The 19,609-nt window shown below is 37.7% G+C and overlaps 1 protein-coding gene across 1 annotated transcript in view; it reads left to right on the top strand.

The window, feature by feature from the left end:
* LOC103896180 (sodium channel protein type 5 subunit alpha-like) overlaps positions 1 to 19,609 on the top strand; it is a gene marked incomplete at its 3' end in the record, with an annotated part of 51,864 nt that overhangs the window by 15,740 nt on the left and 16,515 nt on the right. Inside the window, 10 exon segments of the mRNA XM_019471178.1 lie at positions 1,577 to 1,884; positions 3,315 to 3,433; positions 4,726 to 4,815; positions 5,906 to 6,034; positions 10,253 to 10,344; positions 12,461 to 12,667; positions 13,285 to 13,348; positions 13,977 to 14,121; positions 15,428 to 15,622; positions 17,125 to 17,316. Of these exon segments, the coding sequence (XP_019326723.1) occupies positions 1,577 to 1,884; positions 3,315 to 3,433; positions 4,726 to 4,815; positions 5,906 to 6,034; positions 10,253 to 10,344; positions 12,461 to 12,667; positions 13,285 to 13,348; positions 13,977 to 14,121; positions 15,428 to 15,622; positions 17,125 to 17,316 (1,541 nt within the window).

Raw genomic sequence — 19,609 nt, 5'->3', positions numbered from 1 at the left:
CTAAATTAATTTCAACAGGTATCTTATAAAAACTTCAGGAAATCTGGAGGCATATTTGAAACTCAGATGTTTCCCAGATACTGCATCTTGGTTTTAGCCTAGGTTTATAAAAGTTTGTAATACAGTTTGTTATTTAATGTCAATGCAAATATTCTTTCATCAAACCACATATGGTGAAGCCTTAGTTGTGGCCACATTCTTAGTTTGCTACTCAACAAAATTAGAAAAAAAGCCTCAGAAGCAGAGCTTCTCAGCCATAAATAAATGGCATGAGGGAAAGAGTTCAGAGTCTGAAGAACAGGAAGAGCAAAGCACAAACGTGACTAACAAATCGGCAGAATCAGAGGAGAGCAAAGCTCAAGACCAGTAAGGTAAAACCTGCCATTTCTTGTGTTGTGTTTACTATAAGCCATAAATATCCCCTTGGATGCACTCAAAACTCAACTGGACAAAACCTTGAGCCAAATTCAGTGTTGGTCTTGCTTTGAGCAGGGGATGGATTTGATGAGCCTCAGGGTCCTTTCCAATTAGACCATTTTGTGATCCCATGTAAGCAGCAGGGGTGGTAGGGATGGAACTGACTTCTGTTTGCAAGAAGTACAGAGGTACAGTAACTAAGGTGCAAAGCTGCTACAGAGATAAACAATTAGGTGATTGTCAGAGTTCTGACAGAGATGTGATTTTGTCACTTCCTAGCTGGAAAGACAAAGGAAAAAATTCTCTCTTCTGCAAACTGAATTATACAGGGTGGATCCAGAATCAGTTGTTGATCTTTGTTGGTTTTGTTTTACATTACCCTTTCTTCTAAATGAACGTGCTTCTACTTGGTTTGCTTTATATCCTGGGGTGCATCAAACACCATGTAACCAGCCGGTCAAAAGAGGTGATTATCCTGCTGTATTCAGCATTGGTGTGGCCTCACCTGGAGTACTGTGTGCAGCTCTGGGCCCCATAATTTAAGAAGGATGCGAAGGTCCTTGAATGCGTCCAGAGGAGGGCAACAAAGCTGGTGAAAGGGCTGGAAGGAATGTCCTATGAGGAGTGACTGAGGACTTTGGGCTTGTCTAGTTTGGAGAAGAGGAGGCTGAGGGGAGACCTCGTTGCTCTCCACAGCTTCCTGAGGAGGGGACACGGAGAGGGAGGTGCTGATCTCTTCTCCCTGCTATCCAGTGACAGGACGCGTGCGAATGGTTCAGAGCTGTGCCAGGGGGGGTTTAGACTGGACATTAGGAAGCATTTCTTTACCGAGAGAGTGGTCAAACACTGGAACAGGCTTCCTAGAGAGGTGGTCGATGCCCCAAGCCTGTCAGTGTTTAAGAGGCATTTGGACAGTGCCTTAATAACGTGCTTTAACTTTTGGTCAGCCCTGAATTGGTCAGGCAGTTGGACTAGATGATCGTTGTAGGTCCCTTCCAACTGAAATAGTCCTACACTATTCTATGCTACGCTATTCTATTCTATTCTAGTTTCATACGGGGTTTCACAGAAGGAAGAAATAATTTGTCTAATGGGTATTAGTTTTAAGTTGTGTATTATTTCTGTTATTTTCTAATTGTCAATAGCTTTCTCTTTTAAGTTACTTCTAGCACTGGAAACAAACATATAGAAGGAAAAATGGATCCCTTTTGGCCATCAGAAACTAACAGCTTTCGACGCTTCACCCCTGAGTCCTTGGCAGCAATTGAGGAAAGAATTGCTAAGAAAAAAAAGCAGCAAGCCAAAGTTAACCGGGAGAATAAGGGCAAAGGAGTTGAAGAACATAAACTTACTCCTCAGCTTGATCTGAAAGTCTGCAAAAAACTGCCGTCTCTGTATGGGGATCTTCCTGTGGAGCTCATTGGGGAACCCCTAGAAGATATTGATCCGTACTACAGTGATCACAAGGTTAAAACTTTCAAAAGCTTTTTTTTATTTAATTTTGTCTGCTGAACTCTTAAGAGATAGTAAAAGGTCTATTCAGGAGGTGCTGGGTTTTGATTGTTCTGTAGACAGATCTTCGAACATTACTAGCATTTTTGGGGGCAGGAGTGCTAAGGTATGCTCCACATTATGTAATGAAAAGGTATTTTAAGTTCCAGTCAGCAATCAATTAATTATGAAAACATGATACACTTGATAGATAAACTTTGGTAGGAAATACATTCTGGGATAATTGATGCTTTGTTTTCCAGAGCAGTTTCTATGATGTCTGTGGGGCTGAACTGACTGTTGTATAAACAGTGCCTGTCAAATAGTAGATCATGCTGGAATTGACGACTTACTGAGGATGTTTTTGCTGAATTACAAATACTATACAAATTAGGGGAGACATATTTGAGAGGTTTCCAGTGCTCTGTGTAGCAAACCCATATATTTTCGTTATAGCAAATTAATCTTCTGTTGTTTTAGGTCTCATCAGCTTTATTGTACCATATTTAAATTGCATATGCTCCATGCTATTGCAAAGTGGTTTGTGTTGTTGCCGATAGGAGTGTGTAAAGTAGATGCTCTAGGAATCCCTTCCAAATGAAATGTTTATTGTATGATTGCTTACTGTTGAGGGGGACTTGACCTGAAGAGCAGAAGGTTCCATCCAGTCCTATGTGGCTGTCTTTTATGTATACCAGCAAGTCACTGGAATATAATAATTTAATCAGAGAACATGCAGAAAGCTTTGTTCCTCTAGAGATTTTTCTTCTCAAAGTAATCAAAGTGATATTCTCGATGAAGAGAAACTAAGGCTGATTCAGTTGAAGAAATTTAGATAAAAGTTAATGAACTGTGGTTTTGATTTAAGAGATTTCATTTTTACTTCATGTGGCAAAAGTACTGAGCTGCACCGACCTAAGGTAGCTTAGAGGGAATTTACAGTGTTACTTGATAATTTAGTGACATTTCAAAATTAAAATTTTTGCTTTGACTGGACTGGATTCTGGCAGTCCTACACAGTATGTGTTTTGTAAATAATCTTTTGTAGCCTATAAAACTATCCAAGAGAAAGGTACTTTTGAGTGTGATTAACACCATTGTTGCAGTCCCAGAATAGTATCCTTTAATTACTTTGACCAAGTGAATATGATCACTTGCTCTTCAAATTCATTCTCCTTACTATTTCTTCCTCACAGGCAATAATGAACTTTTATATAGCTGGTGTCTTTCTTTCAAAATGTAGTATCATCAGGTCACAGCTCCAAGTAAGAATACAGGAAAGCTTTACTCATAATTGCAGTTAGATACAGTTCTAGATGCAAAATTGAAAACCTAAACATTTAATTTTGGGGGAAAATTTTGTTTCATTAAAACAATTCATATACTATGAATCTTTTTTTTTGTAGACTTTTATGGTGATAAATAACAGGAAGACTATTTTCCGGTTTACTGCCATGCCTGCCTTGTTTATAGTTGGTCCTTTTAATCCAGTCAGAAAAGCAGCAATTAAAATTCTGATCCATTCATATCCTTTTATTGGTTTCCCTTATTTCAGTTTTAAAATATACTGTACCATTTTCTGTTGTTCTGTTCCTCTGTTCATATTAATGTAAACGTAAGCTCATGTGGCTGCGATAGAGATTTTTAAAAAGTTATACTGAATGTTGTTTTACAACAGCTAAGATATTTACATGGTGTTGGTACGAGTAAAAATGTCAGAAAGCTCGTATTTCAAGTCAGATTTGCAGATACTGTTATGAAACAACATTTAGAGGCTACTGTATGATATTTTAGCCCTTTTCCAGAACTACTTCTAACTCTCTATTGTGGTCACAAGCTTAAATTTAAAAAAGAAACCAAAACAGTGACTCTCTAGTTATTGAAACATGAAGGATGTGATTTACAGCAATGCTTTGCTGAAAGAGTCTGATGTTATCCTAAGAAATGTATTTCACACTCAAGTTTAGAAAGTTCTGAAGAGCGACCATTTTTTATATTTTTGCAAAAATATAAACATAGTTTGTAAAAATGTGAAGGATCGCAGGTGCAAAACCATAGGTTGAGTAGTTTCTGCTTTTTCTGCCAAACATCTGTTTTCATTTGGAATTACTAATTTGTAAAAATAGGTCCTTTTATGGGAACTTATGGCTGACTTTGAATGCGTATTCATGCTATTAGAAATTACTAAATTTGCTGTTCAGTTTCAAATAAACCCTAAATTTAAGGCCAATGTTTGTTTTTAAACCCTCCCCCGCTTTTATTAGGTGACAAGTGAACTTTCATGAAAGGATTTTTTTCTTCTGTATGTTTTCATTGCCTGCCACATAAAATGAGAAAGTTTCCTGAACTCGTGGCAGAGCATAGGTGTCTCTTGTAAGAATGTATATATGAACTCCCAGTTTCAAAGAACACTGGTTATTGATAATTAAGCTTTTTCATCTGTTTTCCCTAGGCTTAAAACCCCTAATTATTATGGGATTGTGGCCCATTTCACTTTATTCCATGCTCCTGCTGGGAAGAAATGCAGGTTTCTAAAGTTTTACATGCATTTTTTAAAGCATTTAAACATAAACATTTACATGTTTATCTCCCACATGCAGATAATTCATTGTTATTTTTAAATCATGAAGTTTAACCAGCTGAGCGGAAGTTTGATCTGACATCAGTTTCTTTGGAAAACAGATGAAAAGTCCTAAGCATATTCAAAACCAAAGTAATTATTTGAATATCTGTATGGTTTTTTTGTGTGTAAATCAGCAACTTTTCTGAACTTCATTGTTTTATAATATAGCACTTTTTCCTTAATTTATTATTCACATTATTTGTTGGCTTTATTACATGTACTGTGGCACTCAATTGTGCTTCCATGGCTTTAACTAAGCCTTCAGAAGCACCCAACTGGACTGAGTAAGTATCTCAGTTGCCATTTGTTCACTCTTTTTCTAAGGATACTAACATGCTGGACTGAAAAATTTAAATAATGTGGTGATCTAATTCTGGGGCTTGAAAATTCTTAGTCAGACCTCTGAGGACTATTTAGGATTATTATTATTATTATTATTATTATATCACACAGTCTTCTGTGGAGCTTCAGTGCCTTTTCTTAGGGGCTTACACCATATGCCCTTTTCTCTACATTGGTTAATTTTGCCATCTGGTGTAACATAGAAGGTTGCCCCATTTTTCCTTTTAAGGATTAAGCCTTTTAGAGAGACCGTGCAGCAGGATTCTAACTTAATAGCTGTCATTCTAAGGCAATAACCTGAATGTCTGTTATGGCCGTCTCATGCAAAAAGTATAAAGGGATAAATATTCATTCCATTCTTTCTTGCTGTTTCCTGGGGACAGCCCTAGTTCCGTTGTTCACATTAGGAAGCCATCTATTTTTAATGTTTTGTTACCTTTTGTAATTGTGGACTGTATCCAGTGTAACTTGAGTTAATGTTCTGGAATTAAATCTTGAAAATGTGCCTGGGGCCTCAGAGGTTCTACAATTTTAATTCCTTTTATTTTGGGGTAAGCATGGTGATAATGATAGCTTAATTTTATGTAGGATTTCTTTCAATTATAGAGTATTTGTCAGAATAAATGTATAAAATGTGCAAACTTCACAGGCTAAAATAAGTCTTTGCTGTTATTGTTCTGCCAAAATGTTCAGGCTTTGAAATTTTCCAGCCTGCTTTAGAACATAAACACATTCTTAAAAATTTTTTGTAAGGAAATGTGAGCTATCCTTCATCCAGAAATAGTATGGTACGCTTATGTGAACATTTGTGATTATAGATCTACGTAGAAATCTTACTAAAATTCAGGAAGGCATCTTCTTATACCCATGATGTTTCTGAAACTAATGTAACCTGTCTTATTTTACTTCACATTTTCTACCTTAATCTCCATCCAGTGACTAAATCATAAAAAGGTAGAAATGTGCCTGAATGTATCTCAATCTCATTAATATTTTTACTTCTATAACTTTAATATACACTTTCCTTCTCAGATATCTTTTTACTGTCATATATACTGGTGAAATACTGATAAAAATATTAGCAAGAGGATTTGTTTGGGATGAATTTACCTTTCTTCGAGATCCATGGAACTGTTTGGATCTTGTTGTTATTATTGTAATGTAAGTAAAACTCAGTTGTTCTTTTACACTCAAGGGACAAACACAGAGATAAAATGCTATTTGATATGGCTGAAGTTCTTTAGAGTGGTTGGCATCCAACCTGCTTGAGTTAACTGTGGTTGAATCACCCTTTGCATATCTGCAAAAAGAAAAATAGTTATAGACCTTAAAGCAAGACCTAAATGCAAAGCTCATCTTAGAAGTGTTTGATTGTTCTCAATTTAGTATGTATTTAAATTTTGTTAAGAGGCGATTGCATACACAGCCAAAACCAAGCATGCCTCTTTATATTGTCTTAGTTGTACTCTGGATCAGATGAAACTCATTTGAGAAGGGTCCAAAGTGGATCACAAGGTGTTGAATGACATGGTGATAAGTAGCAGATGAAATCCCAAGAATGTAAAGTGATGCTCAAGGAAAAACAGACCTAGCTTTACATACACAGTTATGGGCTCTGAAATAGCTTTCACTTGTTGGGAAGACAATGTTGGAGTTAAAATAGACAGTCTTGTGAAAACACCACTCCAGTGTGCAATCATGGTCAGAGAAGGAAATAGAAAATGAGGACATTACGGGTAAGAAATAAAGAAAGAAGCAGAACACATAGTTATTTCACTGTGCGGCCTGTATTTTTCTTCAGGACTATATGTAGTTTTGCTCCTGACATCTCAAAAGATGACAATTAAAAAAGATACAGAGAAGATGTATATCTTGTATTCCACATAATAAGAAACTACATAGAGTAGAACTCTCATGAAAAAAATACAGAGCAGGAACATGGTTGAAGTCTGTGGCACAGAGCCAAAAAGAGAATACATAATTTATTTTTTTTTTCTCCTACGATGAGAGCTAAAGGCACCAAATGAAGTTGTCAGATGGCAGAATAAAAAAAGAAGGGAGTAGTTTTTCACACTGCCTGTAGGCATATTCCCATAGGAGGTTGTGGATGCAAAAAACTTAGTTGCATTCAGAAGACTTCTGGACAAAATCCTGGATGAAAACACATTAAGGGTTATTTTTAGCACAAAGATACTATGTCTTGTTCAGGAAGTCCCTGAGCTATAAATTTGCTGGAAGAATTAAATCTGGGAAGCATCACTGCCTTGATTCTAAACTGCCCTGTAAGCATCTGTTGTGGGTCATTCAAGGGTAATAGGCAAGATGGATCACTGCTGTGGTCAATTTTAAATTCATATCAAAACCAACTAGCTAGGTGGACAAGAAATGAGGAAGAAACCAAGTCAGAATTTGCATCTCAGATACAGAATGTTTACCTCAAAAGCAAAATAGTCTTACTTGCAGCAGTGAACAGATTCGCTCATGCCCAGTCTCAGAGCTTTCAAAGCAAATTTCTGTCATTTAGCATTTCTGAATAGCTTTCAGTTGTCTTGTTCTAATTTATTAGAGGTGTAGAGTAATTTAGATTGGAAGGGACCTCTGGAGATCATGTGGTCCAGCTCCATGCTAAAAGCAGGACTAATTTAGATTAGGTTGCTTAGGACCTCGTCCAGTCAAGTTCTGAGTTTCTCTAGGCATGGAGATTCAACAACCTCTCTGAGCAACCCCTTCCAACCACATTGCGGGCTTTTTTCTCCCGAAGTTCTAATTGAAATGTCTTGTGTAGCAACTTACATCTGCTGCCTCTCATCCTTTCATGGTGAGCTTCCAAGACCAGCCTGGCTCCATCTTCTCTAAGCCTCACACTGGGCAGCTGAAGACAGCAATAAGATTCCTGCTCCGTCACCCCATTAGCCTGTTCTTCAGACTCAACAAATCCAATCCAGCCTAACAATTTAACTAATTGTCTTACTGCCCCCCTTAGAGCCCTGGTTGGACCTGCTCCATTATGTAAAATGTCTTTCTTGCTCTGGAGAGCCCAAAGCTGGACACAGTACTCCAGATTCAGTCTCAGAAATCACTTCCTTCAATGTATGAGCTAGACTCCTCAACATATGAGCTAGACTCATGCTAATCTAGCCCAATATGTGATAGGCGTTCCGTATCACAAGGGTGTTTTACTCATTCATGTTCAATCTGTCTGCCCTGACCCCAGGTCCTTTTCTGCAAAGCTGCTCATTATCCAGTCTGCCCTCAGCTCCTGCTTGTGGTCACGCTGACTCAGGTGCAAGGCTTTGCCTTTGCTTTTGCTGAACTTCATGAGGTGTATACAGCCCATAACTCCAGTCTGTCAAGTTCATTCTGCAGAGCAGCCTTGTCACCCAGTGCGTTGACTGCTCTCCCCCCAGTTTAGTATTTGTGAACTTGCTGAAGGCAAGCTCTATTCCATTCTTCAGGATGTTAATGAAATTGTTAAACAATATTGGCCCCGGGACTGACCCATAAGGGATGCCACTAGTAACCAGCTGCCAGCTGAACTTTGTCCCTTTGATCACAGCACATAGATATTTCACTTCCACAGATTTTGACACTAGACTCAGGGACCTGGGAGGCCTGAGAGCAGACCTCGCTGGTAAAGACCAAATCAAGGCAGTATGGAGTAGTTTCAGCTTTTGCATGTCCTTTGTCATTAGGTTCCCTGCCTCCTTGAACAACAGGCTCACAGTTTCCTTAGTCATCTTTTCACTGCTGATGTACTTAGAGCAGCCCTTCTTGTTGCCCTTCACATCCCTTGTTAACTTCAACTTCAGCTGAACTTTGTCTTTCCTTGCTTCATCCCTGCATGCTTGGCAATGTCCTAGTGTCCCTCCCCAGAGATCTCTCTGCTTCAACCTTCTGCACACTTCCTTTTTGAATATGAGATTAGTCAGGAGCTCCTTGTTCAGACGAGCTGGTTTTCTGCCACATCCGCTTGGCTTTCTACAGGGTAGAGTGCATCGTTCCTGTGCTTTGAAGAAAATACCCTTGAAGATCAACCAGCTGTTCTGGGGGTCACTTTTCCCTTTGGGGCAGTTTCAGATCCCTGAACATGCTGAAATCTGCTGTCCTAAAGTCCGAGATTTTTATTCTGCTGTTCATCTTGCTTGCTTCTCTCAGGGTCTTGAACTCCACCATCTCATGGCCTCCGTAGCAAAGGCTGCCATCAACTGTCATATCCCTGACTGGTTTTTCCTTATTTGTAAATAATAGGTTATGTACTCAGATGTCATCACACACATATATTTATATGTACGTGAACAAAGTATTCTGATGGGTAATCTGTAAACCACTAAGGAGCTTAGTGGTTTTCTGCCACATTGTTAATCATCAGTAACTATCAGGTAGTCCAACAGCTGTATGAACAATTTCATTTTATGGTCCTACTTCCCTACCCATACTCCTAATTCATTTGTGTTCAAGCAGATATATAGTATCTCCTGTTTTTTTGGGTCTTATCATGCAAAAAATAAAAGTATTTGGAAATTAACTCAACAGTTAACTCAAGTGCAGTTATTACTTAAGGTACTTGAGAATTATTTAATCTTACAGGCTAGGCAAAGCCATAGTGTTCTGATCTATTGCTGACAAAAGTCGTGCTTTGAGTGGGAGGTTGCCTAGATCATCTCCAGAGGTCCTTTCCAACCGATGTTTCTCAGATTCTGTTATTGAGACTTTTTATTTTAAGGAATTCTGTTACCAGTTATGACCTTGTCATAAGATGAGTCACAATTCATGTCCATTCTGACATGAAAGAAGTCTTATAAAATAAGGGGTAACCTGATAAAGTGCTGTATAGAATATGCAACTCTTAAAATCCTCATTTTCTGAAATTTTCAAATTGTTGAAATGATTAAATTGAAACTAGTTTCAATACTCAGGTTTTTAGCTGACTGTTAAATAAAAGTCAGAAAGACAGCCATGTGGTACAGAATTAACATATTGTAAACCTAGTTTTGCTCAGCTCCCTTCTCCTAAAGTATATGTTGTGTAGTTTTGAGACAACTGGAACATACACTTTCAGTGAGCTAAATCAGATTAGCCTCAGTATGAGAGGGTTTTGTATTTATTTGACATTTTGATGAATAAGCACTTCAAAAGTTTAAGCATCCAAATCCACACTAAGTAGCAACTTGCTGTGTTTCTTTTCAGAGGCATTATTCAAAAGTCTCATTAAATCCATTCTAGGTATTGATATAAAATAGATTTCTAATTTAGACATCTACCTTAGGACGTTTGACCTATTTATTTTCTATAACTTATTCATTACTGTGTGCTCAATATGCATATGCTCTGAAAAGCTAGGTCTTTGTCATTCAGTTACATGGTGGTTTAATTTTATAGGTATGTTAGTATACGGAAAAGTATGGGCAAGGTTTCAGCTCTTCGAACTTTCAGAGTACTGAGGACTTTGAAAGCTATTTCAGTAATACCAGGTAAGGAACAACATAACATGTCTTACTGATTTTCTCTCCGCTTCAGCAGTGTGCTATTTCTAATTCCTCTCCTCTTCTTGTCTTCAGTTTTCTGGTCACTTTTTGTGACGGTTAACGAGATCCCAAGGTGTGACTGTTTTGCAGTCTGCAGTAACTCTCAGCAGCATCCTGACAGAATATTTTTTATCATCTTTCCTCAAAATGATTTTGACGCAGGCAAATTTTTGTATTTTCTGCTTTTTCTATCCCATCACTAATGTTCAATTTTACTTAGCCCAGTGCCTTTCTCTTTTTACTTTTGTCTTTCCTGAGCAGCACACACCTATTCAATAGCCTATGATGGCTATACCACCATATTTCTGGTTTCATGTTATACTTGATTAGCTTGATCTTCTATGGTTTATTTCCCAGAATGCTGACTTCACAATATTTCAGAGTTTTTAATTTGTTTGTTTACTGAACACAGGCACTATCTGGATTGAGCATAATCGTTTCATTAACAGTATTTTGCATATGCTGTCCAGATATTCAATATTTTTGTAAGTCGTTCTACTCATTAGGATACCAAAATATGGATTTTGGAATCTAACTGCAAAAACTCATTTGAAAATCTATAAATGACTACATATCCCATTGTCATAATATTTATTAACTTTACCATTTCTATGTAATTACAAATATATTTTTGATTTTGCTATGGAATTTTAACAGGAATTAAACATAGGGTGTGTTTAATTTTTAATGTCAAAACCACCCATCAATACTTTTCCTTTCATATCCACCATGGAGAACAGAGATTAAATGTAATTTTACTTTTTTCTTATGGAAAACTTCTAGAAAAATCCTGGATATCACTCTCTGCCTATGTCATATTTCAAATTCAGTTATTCTGCCAGAATATTGGTCTTCAGTTTATATATAACCCATTTTCAAAGAATCACAAAATCATTGAGGTTGGCTGGGACCTCTGGAGATCATCTGGTCCAGCCCCGCTGCTCAAGCGGAGCTCCTTAGAGCTGGTTGCCCAGGACCATGTCCAGACGGCTTTTGAATATCTCCAAGGATGGAGACTTCACAACCTCCCTGGGCAACCTCTGCCCGTGCTCAGTCGCCCTCACAGGAGAAAAGTGTTTCCTGATGCTCAGAGGGAACCTCCTGTGTTTCAGTTTGTGCCCATGGCCTCTGGTCCTGTCGCTGGGCACCACTGATAAGAGCCTGGCTCCATCCTCTTTGCACCCTCCCTTCAGGTATTTATATACATTGATGAGATCCCCCCTGAGCCTTCTCTTCTCCAGGCTGAACGGTCCCAGCTCTCTCAGCCTTTCCTCATGGGCGAGGTTCTCCAGTCCCTTCGTCATCTTTGTGGCCCTTTGCTGGACTCTTTCCAGTATGTCCATGTCTCTCTTGTACTGGGGAGCCCAGACCTGGACACAGTACTCCAGATGTGGCCCCACCAGTGCTGAGTAGCGGGGTATGATCACCTCCCTCGACCTGCTGATAATAGCTTGCCTAATGCAGCCCAGGATACCATTCACCTTATTTGCGGCGAGGGCACGCTGCTGGCTCATGTTCAACTTGGTGTCCACCAGAACCCCCAGGTCCTTTTCTGCTAAGCTGCTTTCCAGCTGGGTGGTCCCCAACATATATTTGTTCCCTTCCGAGTGTCATAAATGTTCTTTTGCTTTTAAACTGGTGACATCTGTAAGACATTATCTTCTAAGACAGAATTCCCTGAGGTCAGCAGAAGCTACCCTTTATTGTAGTGTGTATTTGGCACAATGTGAAGTACTTGGTTAACGTTAATCAAGCACAGAAATCTGTCCATATTCATTAAAGCTCCTAAGAGTTTGCTTAGATGCCATCTTAATTTAGAATTTTCAAGTTAGCAAAATTAGTGTTAGAAGGAAGTAAAAGCCAAAGAAGTTATGATTTGGAAATTTAAGTAAAAATACTTTACTCATTCTATACCTTATTTTACCTCTTTTAATACTCTGAAGTTACAAAACCATTTATACTGATTGTTTTTAACATACTTGCAACTGTTTTATATTGTCATATGGGAACGCTACCGCATTCCTCTTCTCATTTTGCATATTATTAAATCTTATTTTTCTAGGTCTGAAAGTCATTGTAAATTCACTTATTGACTCTGTTAAGAAACTTACTGATGTGTTGATCTTGACTGTTTTTTGCTTGAGTATATTTGCTCTAATAGGCCTCCAGCTTTTTATGGGCAATTTAACATCCAAATGTGTCCTCAGTAATACTACATATAATGACACATTATGTAAGGATGCCAAGATATATGTACCAAATGATGAAGGTAAATTTTATTCTTTTCTCCCTTTACATAATCTGTGTATCTTCCTGTGTATGTCTTGTTTTTTCACAGAGATGTTAAAAAATAGTTGCATGTATTTTTCGCAAGAAGGTATGTCCTTCCATTTGCACAAGTAGTAATGTGAAGTCTCTGGGACAGCTGAATGTGAGATTAGCGAATGTGGGATTTGGAGAAAGATTAGCAAGCTGTGGGACAGAAGGGACTGAGTTTTCTACAAGCGTTTGCTTCTTTACCTGTGCACATTGCACCGGGATCCTAATTTTAGGGATACTGCACAGAGAATGATTTTTTCCATTACTAAAGCTATATCATTCAGGGATTTTGCCTACTTCTCGCAGAGATTCTTATTTTTACCAGAGATCAAACAAAATCTTACATTGTAAGTTATGCAGGGTTTTTTTGTTTTTTTTTTAAATGGCCATAGGGACAGATCTGCTGAGAAACAGCCCTATCTGCCCTTTGTTGTGAAAGGAGTCTTTCACAGAGATGTGGTCCATCAGGCTGTTTTTTTAAAGTGCAGCAATGTATGGTTTACTGTCAGAGTGCTGTAGGAACTGACAACTTCTGATTTTATGATTCCTTGATATTTTTTTTATTAGATATCTGCTACAGAATGAATAAATCTTCTGAAATACTGCTCTGTGGGTTCAGTTCAGATCCTGAGTAAGTGAACAAAACAGTTTTAGTACTTTCTTATTTTTTCCTCCAGATGTGCTGTGGTTTTATTTTTGGCCTAAAGGAATGGTGATGATTTTTCAGGAGGGTGGAATGTGTGTGTGGGGGGTTATTAAATTAAAAATCAGATATTTCACATCAGAAAAAGAATGAAGTAAAGTACTAGGATGCAAGCAATTGTATATGTGCTTTGTTGCTAACCACTGGTAATATAATGGTAATGTAGAATGATATAAAGGAGGAGGGGAACAGATCAGTAAAGAGTTGTGAGATATTAATAAACTCTCCTCATCTTGATGAATTATTTAAAAGTAAACATATTTTCATTTTTTTCCCCTCTCTATGTATTTGTTTGAATTCATCCTACATCAGTGGAGAGTTTCTGTCTACTCGGAAACTAGACAGAACTAGAGTTTCTGTCTAGTTTCTTTGACTAGACAAAAGGCTTTCTAGGATTGTCTCATATAAATCAGCCCTTCTGGCAGAATTATACTGGGAAATAATGAAATGGACTTAAAGATAAACTGAACAAAATATTTGATGTTGTGTACTGGGTGCTTTCAGGTACAATCTAATACTGCAAGTAAGTATTGTTTAACATTTCTTTTGTGGCTAGCAAAGAGTGCCCAGAAAACTATAGCTGCGAGAGGATTGGGAAGAATCCTGACTTTGGTTATACAAGTTTTGATCATTTTGGCTGGGCCTTCCTTTCTTTATTTCGTCTGATGACACAGGATTGCTGGGAGCGTCTCTACAGACAAGTAGGTACTTTTATTACCTGCTAGAATGACTTTAGACATGCAGTTTAGAGCTTTATGTCCACTAGAAAAATCTGCACCTGTTTTAACATTACTGATACCAAATTTGTTTTAAAATCAACATAAATATTAAGGAAGTAGCTTCAAGTGACTAAGGTGTAGCACCTTCTGCAAGTGACATTGGATGGGAGCAATCCTGCTGTGAATGCTCATAGTTTTGTTGGAGAACACAACTATGGAGCACTTGGGTCAGTGATTAATAGTTAAATGTTAATATATAACTACCAAAGGATTGGGGATCCGGCTAGTGAGCTCACTGCTGCTGCAGGGGATATGAGGACTTGTTACATACTCTGTTTCTCTTCCTTTTAAGTCCTGACTCCTCACCAAAACTTTTGGTTCAACATATAACATACACTTTCATTTCAGATAATTTTTGACAACTGGTACTAAAAAAAATTGGAGCCTTTATGTTTTGATTCAGAGAGTTGAATGTAACTTTTAAATTCTGGTTTTTGACAAAAATGATACAAAAATTGCATGTAGAGAACTCACTGGATCCCTTACATCTATGCCGTGCCTTTGCTAGAAGGGAATTATCCTCTGCCTTGTTCTATAACTTTCATATAGTCCACTTTAACTTTTTTCCAGCAACCTTTATTAACTGAGATTTTTTTTAAATGGATACATCTTTTTGCCATTTGGAGGTCACGTGGTTTTTAGGTTTTAATGTCTCAGAGCTTAATTTTGAGCCATCTCCTCTCCTGCCGTTTAAAAAAATGTAAGAATAAGCAATCAGTCTAAATATTGCCTCTGATTCACTAATTATAGCATCTTTCATGATTGTTTAGATAATCCTAGCTTTCATCCTTATTACTGGGGTTTATTAATTTCTTCTGTAGTCACCTGTATATCTCTTTACAGCTGAAGTTGTCTTCTCATAACTTAAACTCTGATGATCATTTGCCCAATTTGCTGGGAGATAATTCATTTAATTTTAAGAATGGATTTTGTTAATTCTTCTCTGCAGTACATGGCATCATTTTGAATGTTTGATGGTCTGTTACATAAAGAGAAAACGTTGTATGATCACAGAGAAGTTTTTAAGAGCTGAAATTTATTTACTTGAAGGCCAGGGGAACTCCTGACTAGAGCTATTTCTAGATCCTACTGTTGTTTAAAGAAAACAGTGCAGTATGTTGACCTTTTGTATTGTATAGGAAAATAAATTGTTTCAAATTAGTTTGAAATTCTATTGTAAATGTTAGTTTGTTAATAATTTATTACAACCTTTACCTTTTCCTCACAGACTATCCGTACATGTGGGAAGAACTACGTTTTCTTTTTTCTGGGGGTCATCTTTTTATGCTCATTTTATCTCTTCAATCTGATCTTGGCTGTGGTAACTATGGCATATGAAGAGCAAAACAGAGCTACTCGTTCTGAAACAGAGGCAAAGGAAAAATTACTTCAGGAAGCCCAACAAATTCTAGAGAAAGAACAGGTTTGTAAATTATTATATATAATATGTGGTTCCTTTTGTTTTCTTCTGTTTGTGAATTAGGGAAATAAGGTTTTTAAATAAACGTGCTTTTTACAGTACTTTCTCACAATTAATTTCTCTGTCTCTTTATAAATACATGTATGTATATATATTTAAATATATATAAACATTTCTGTGATACAAACAAACAGCATGAGTCCAAGTTAAATCATATTAAGTTTTAGGATTTGCAGACCTGACATTTTATAGGAGTGGCTTGCTGGCAAGTGTGTAGCTTTTATGGTCTTGCATAGGTGCCTGCGCTCTCTGGTTTGCCCCATTCTTGTACACTACCACTACTGCTGTGTACAAAAATTCCTTTCTCTGGATATTCCTTCTTGCTGTTACTGTGTAGTCTGATGAAGGAAGTATGAGTGGATAAATTTGCATCCATAAGAAAAGTTGTCATTTCTACAGTTCCCTGAGACTGGAAGTTCTGATGCTGATAGATTTCAGGATTGATTAAAAATGCAAGCTTCCTGAGAGCCACTGTGCTCAGCTCTTTAAGGGGTGTCATGCCTCTTTTTGAGTGATTGCATGCAGAAGGTCTACCAGTTGACAAGAGCGGGAATAGTCTTTGGCCAGGCTAATGCCATTAGTTCCATATTAATGTAGAAGGACATCCAGAGACTGCATTAGTTTCTTTGCTGTTGGTTTGAAGAGCTAATAGACACACATCAGACTTCTACAGTGTTTCCTCTTGGCAAAGTATTGCCTAGATTCATTCATTCCTTGGCCTGTAGGGGACCAGGGATCACCTTTTTTTTATTTTATTCCTGAGAAGTGAAGCTCTGAGCTGAGGCAACAAGATAGATTGAAAATTATTGTAAGACATATCTTATTTCCTAACTTTTTATAAAAAAATACCTCTGATTTACTGCTAATAATCAGAAAAGTCAGACTTGTAAGAGGACATGCAAATATCCTCTAGCAACTATCCAATTTCATCGTTAAATGAAAGGCATCACTGGTTTACCAAATTCCTCCTCTACAGCTGTCGACAGGCCTGTGATGTTCCTCTGTCCAAAATTCCAGCTTGCCAAGCTTTACTTAGGCTTTTCTTCCTTCCGTTTTTCTTTCAACAGGATTAGTAGTTAAGAAAGGTTTAACATTTTAGGATTTAGTTTGAGCCCTTAGTCGTCTGTTGTCTTTGGGCTCAAGGTCCTTTCCAAAGCAAGAAAAGGAGAGTAAAAGGATACACCTTAATATTCTGTAATTCAGATACAAAATACAATATCTAAAGTGGCAAGGACAAACTTTAATTATAGTAGCTGACAAGTAACCATGCTTTATCTTTCAGTATTGTGAATAGCATTTTGTACTCCTATCTTTTTATAGTAATTTAATATTTGAGAGGTAAGAATTATTAGTGCAAAGCATTCAGATAGCATAATTAAACTGTATATGATCGTAGTCCATTTGCCTTGTATTAATAGACCGACTTTTTGCTGTTTCTTTTACAGGTGTTGGCTGCTGGAGAGAGTAAGGCGGCCTTACATGTCAGATCTGAAATGTCAGTTGCTGACTTGAAAAATTCAAAAGAAAAAGAGATGAAGAAAGAAAAACCTATTTTAAGACAAAGCTTAATTTTAGGTGATCATGGCAAAGAGGAGCATATATTTCATTCACAGCCTGGTCACTGCCACAAGAAGCTTGTAAGTAGTTGAAATAGAAGATATATTCTTTAGACTTGCATGTGATATGACAATTTGATGAGCAGAAAAGCTTTCTTTATTTGCAATTTGTTCCCCCCCCTTCTTGCATGCATTGGATTAACTTGTTTTTTAAAGCAATCTGAAAGTTAGATTTTGGGACCAGAAGGAGATGGCACTATATGGACTTGAAAGGAAAGTTCGAAGTGGCCGTCAGTAGCATACTTACGACACATTAAAACCCTCCGCACTTACAACTGTGGTAAAGATCTGTTGGCACCTCTATTGTGCTGCATAAAAAAAACATACAAAACCCTGTAAATTTTAGAATTTCCCTAATGACCTAACCTTCCTTTTTTTGTACACACAGCTAATTCTCTGGCCTAAATATTTAGGGTTGGATTTAGTTCAGTATGAAGACTTCTAACATTAGTGATTCACTTGTCTAACTATAAGCATCTAGTGCCACTTTAGATGTTCTTTAACAGGTTGGATATCCTGGATATCTTTGGCATCTGTGACACATCTTCCAGCACTGTGTGGATATCTCAAATACATTATGGCATCTCAAACGTTACTAAATTCCTAGATTTAGGCAACTGGATTATGCTCCAGGTTTTTGTTTGCAGGTGTCTACATGTGATTTAGGTTCTAAACTCCTGGAGTTGAATGGAAATTTAATTTTTTGAGTCACAAATTGATGCCTAGTGACGTTAGAGGATTTCAAGAGTGTTACTTGGCCTCCACCTACTTTACAGAAGGGTACAGACATGATGTGTCAAGTCTGCTTAGTCTGAGACTGTGGATGTCTCAGATACGAAATGTTTCAATAGACCTTCTCAAATGGCTTCAGACACTTATGTTTAAGTGAATCAAACTTATCGAAAAAATATGCATCAATTATAATGGGATTTTAGATGCATTGTGCACATGGACAAATTAAATGTCTGAATATTAGACTGAATCCCACACGTGCTATTTCACATCCTGATTACAGCAGTGACTTCTGGCTTTGGAAAAGATCCCCCTGCTCATGACTCCTTTCTAAATCCATTAAGAAACTGCTATTAAGACTTGTAATTCTTACTTTGCTTAATCTTGGGTTTTTTGCCAGTACCTTTGACACTGGCAAAATACCAGTCATAGACAGTCCTTACTATCATGTTACCTATGGTCCAGCATCCATGTAGAGTATAGATTTGTTGCCTTTTCAATGCTTAGTGCATGGGTATATCTTCACTTGGCATGACCACTGCGTGTGTGACTGCACCTGGGGTATTGTGTCGAGTTTTAAGCTCTCCAGTAGAAGGATTACATTGAGCTATCACGCAAAGCCAGAGGAGGCTGCCAAGATGATTAAGGGGCTGTAGCACATGATCTGTGGGGAGGGGTGGAGAGGTTGGGTTTGTACAGCCTGAAGGAGAAAAGGGAAAGGGAAGAATCTGATTATTGCTGTCTACTAATATCTAATGGGAGTGTATAAAGAGGAAGGACCCAAGATCTTCTTACAGGTGCACAATGGAAAGTCAAGGGGAACAAGTTGCAACAAGGGGAATTCCAATTAGTTATTAAGGGGAAAAAAAAAAATCACTGTGACAGATGATATCCAATTAGTTATTAAGGGGAAAAAAAAAATCACTGTAACAGATGATAAACATTAGAACAGGTCATCCAGAGAAATTTTTGGGTCTTCATTTTTGGACATATTCAGAATGTAGCTGGAAAAGGCCCTACAGTTGAAGTTTGCCCTGCTTTGAGCGATGGAGTGGGAGGACTCCAGAGGACCTTCCCAACTTTAGTTTTTCTCTGGGTCTATGTAGACATCTACATTTAGATGCCTATATTTAGGTATTTTAATCTTGAGCTGAATCTTCTGAAATAATTCTCAGGCAATTATCCATATTACTGAGTTATTTTCAACAATATCTAAAAAGAAAGCTTTTAATGCCCATATACTGGTTCAGCAACAGCCATTCTCCAGTACAGGGTTGTGACTAAGACCAAACAGGGTCCACTGGAAAAACAGATGGTACAAAAGTAGATGTTTGTGTCCAAACAACACCTTGACTGAAACCCTGGTTCCCAGCCACACCTTTGATAATGCCAGCTGGAATTTCAAACCAGTCTTCGTTCACCTTCTCAGATGTGTTTCTTCCTTCCATTTCTTTGCTGACCATTTACCATGACTGAGCAGGGTCTCTAGATGTGGAGAGCTGGAAATCATCACCAAAACGTAAACTGTTCATTTGATATTATCCCTCACCCCTCTGTCTCCCAACATATTTTTGTCATCTGC

The sequence above is a fragment of the Aptenodytes forsteri genome, unplaced genomic scaffold (genome assembly GCF_000699145.1).
Source record: "Aptenodytes forsteri isolate BGI_AS27 unplaced genomic scaffold, ASM69914v1 Scaffold80, whole genome shotgun sequence".
Lineage (NCBI taxonomy): Eukaryota > Metazoa > Chordata > Aves > Sphenisciformes > Spheniscidae > Aptenodytes > Aptenodytes forsteri.
Note: the sequence above shows the minus strand (reverse complement) of the source record. Positions and strands in the feature narration are given on the sequence as shown.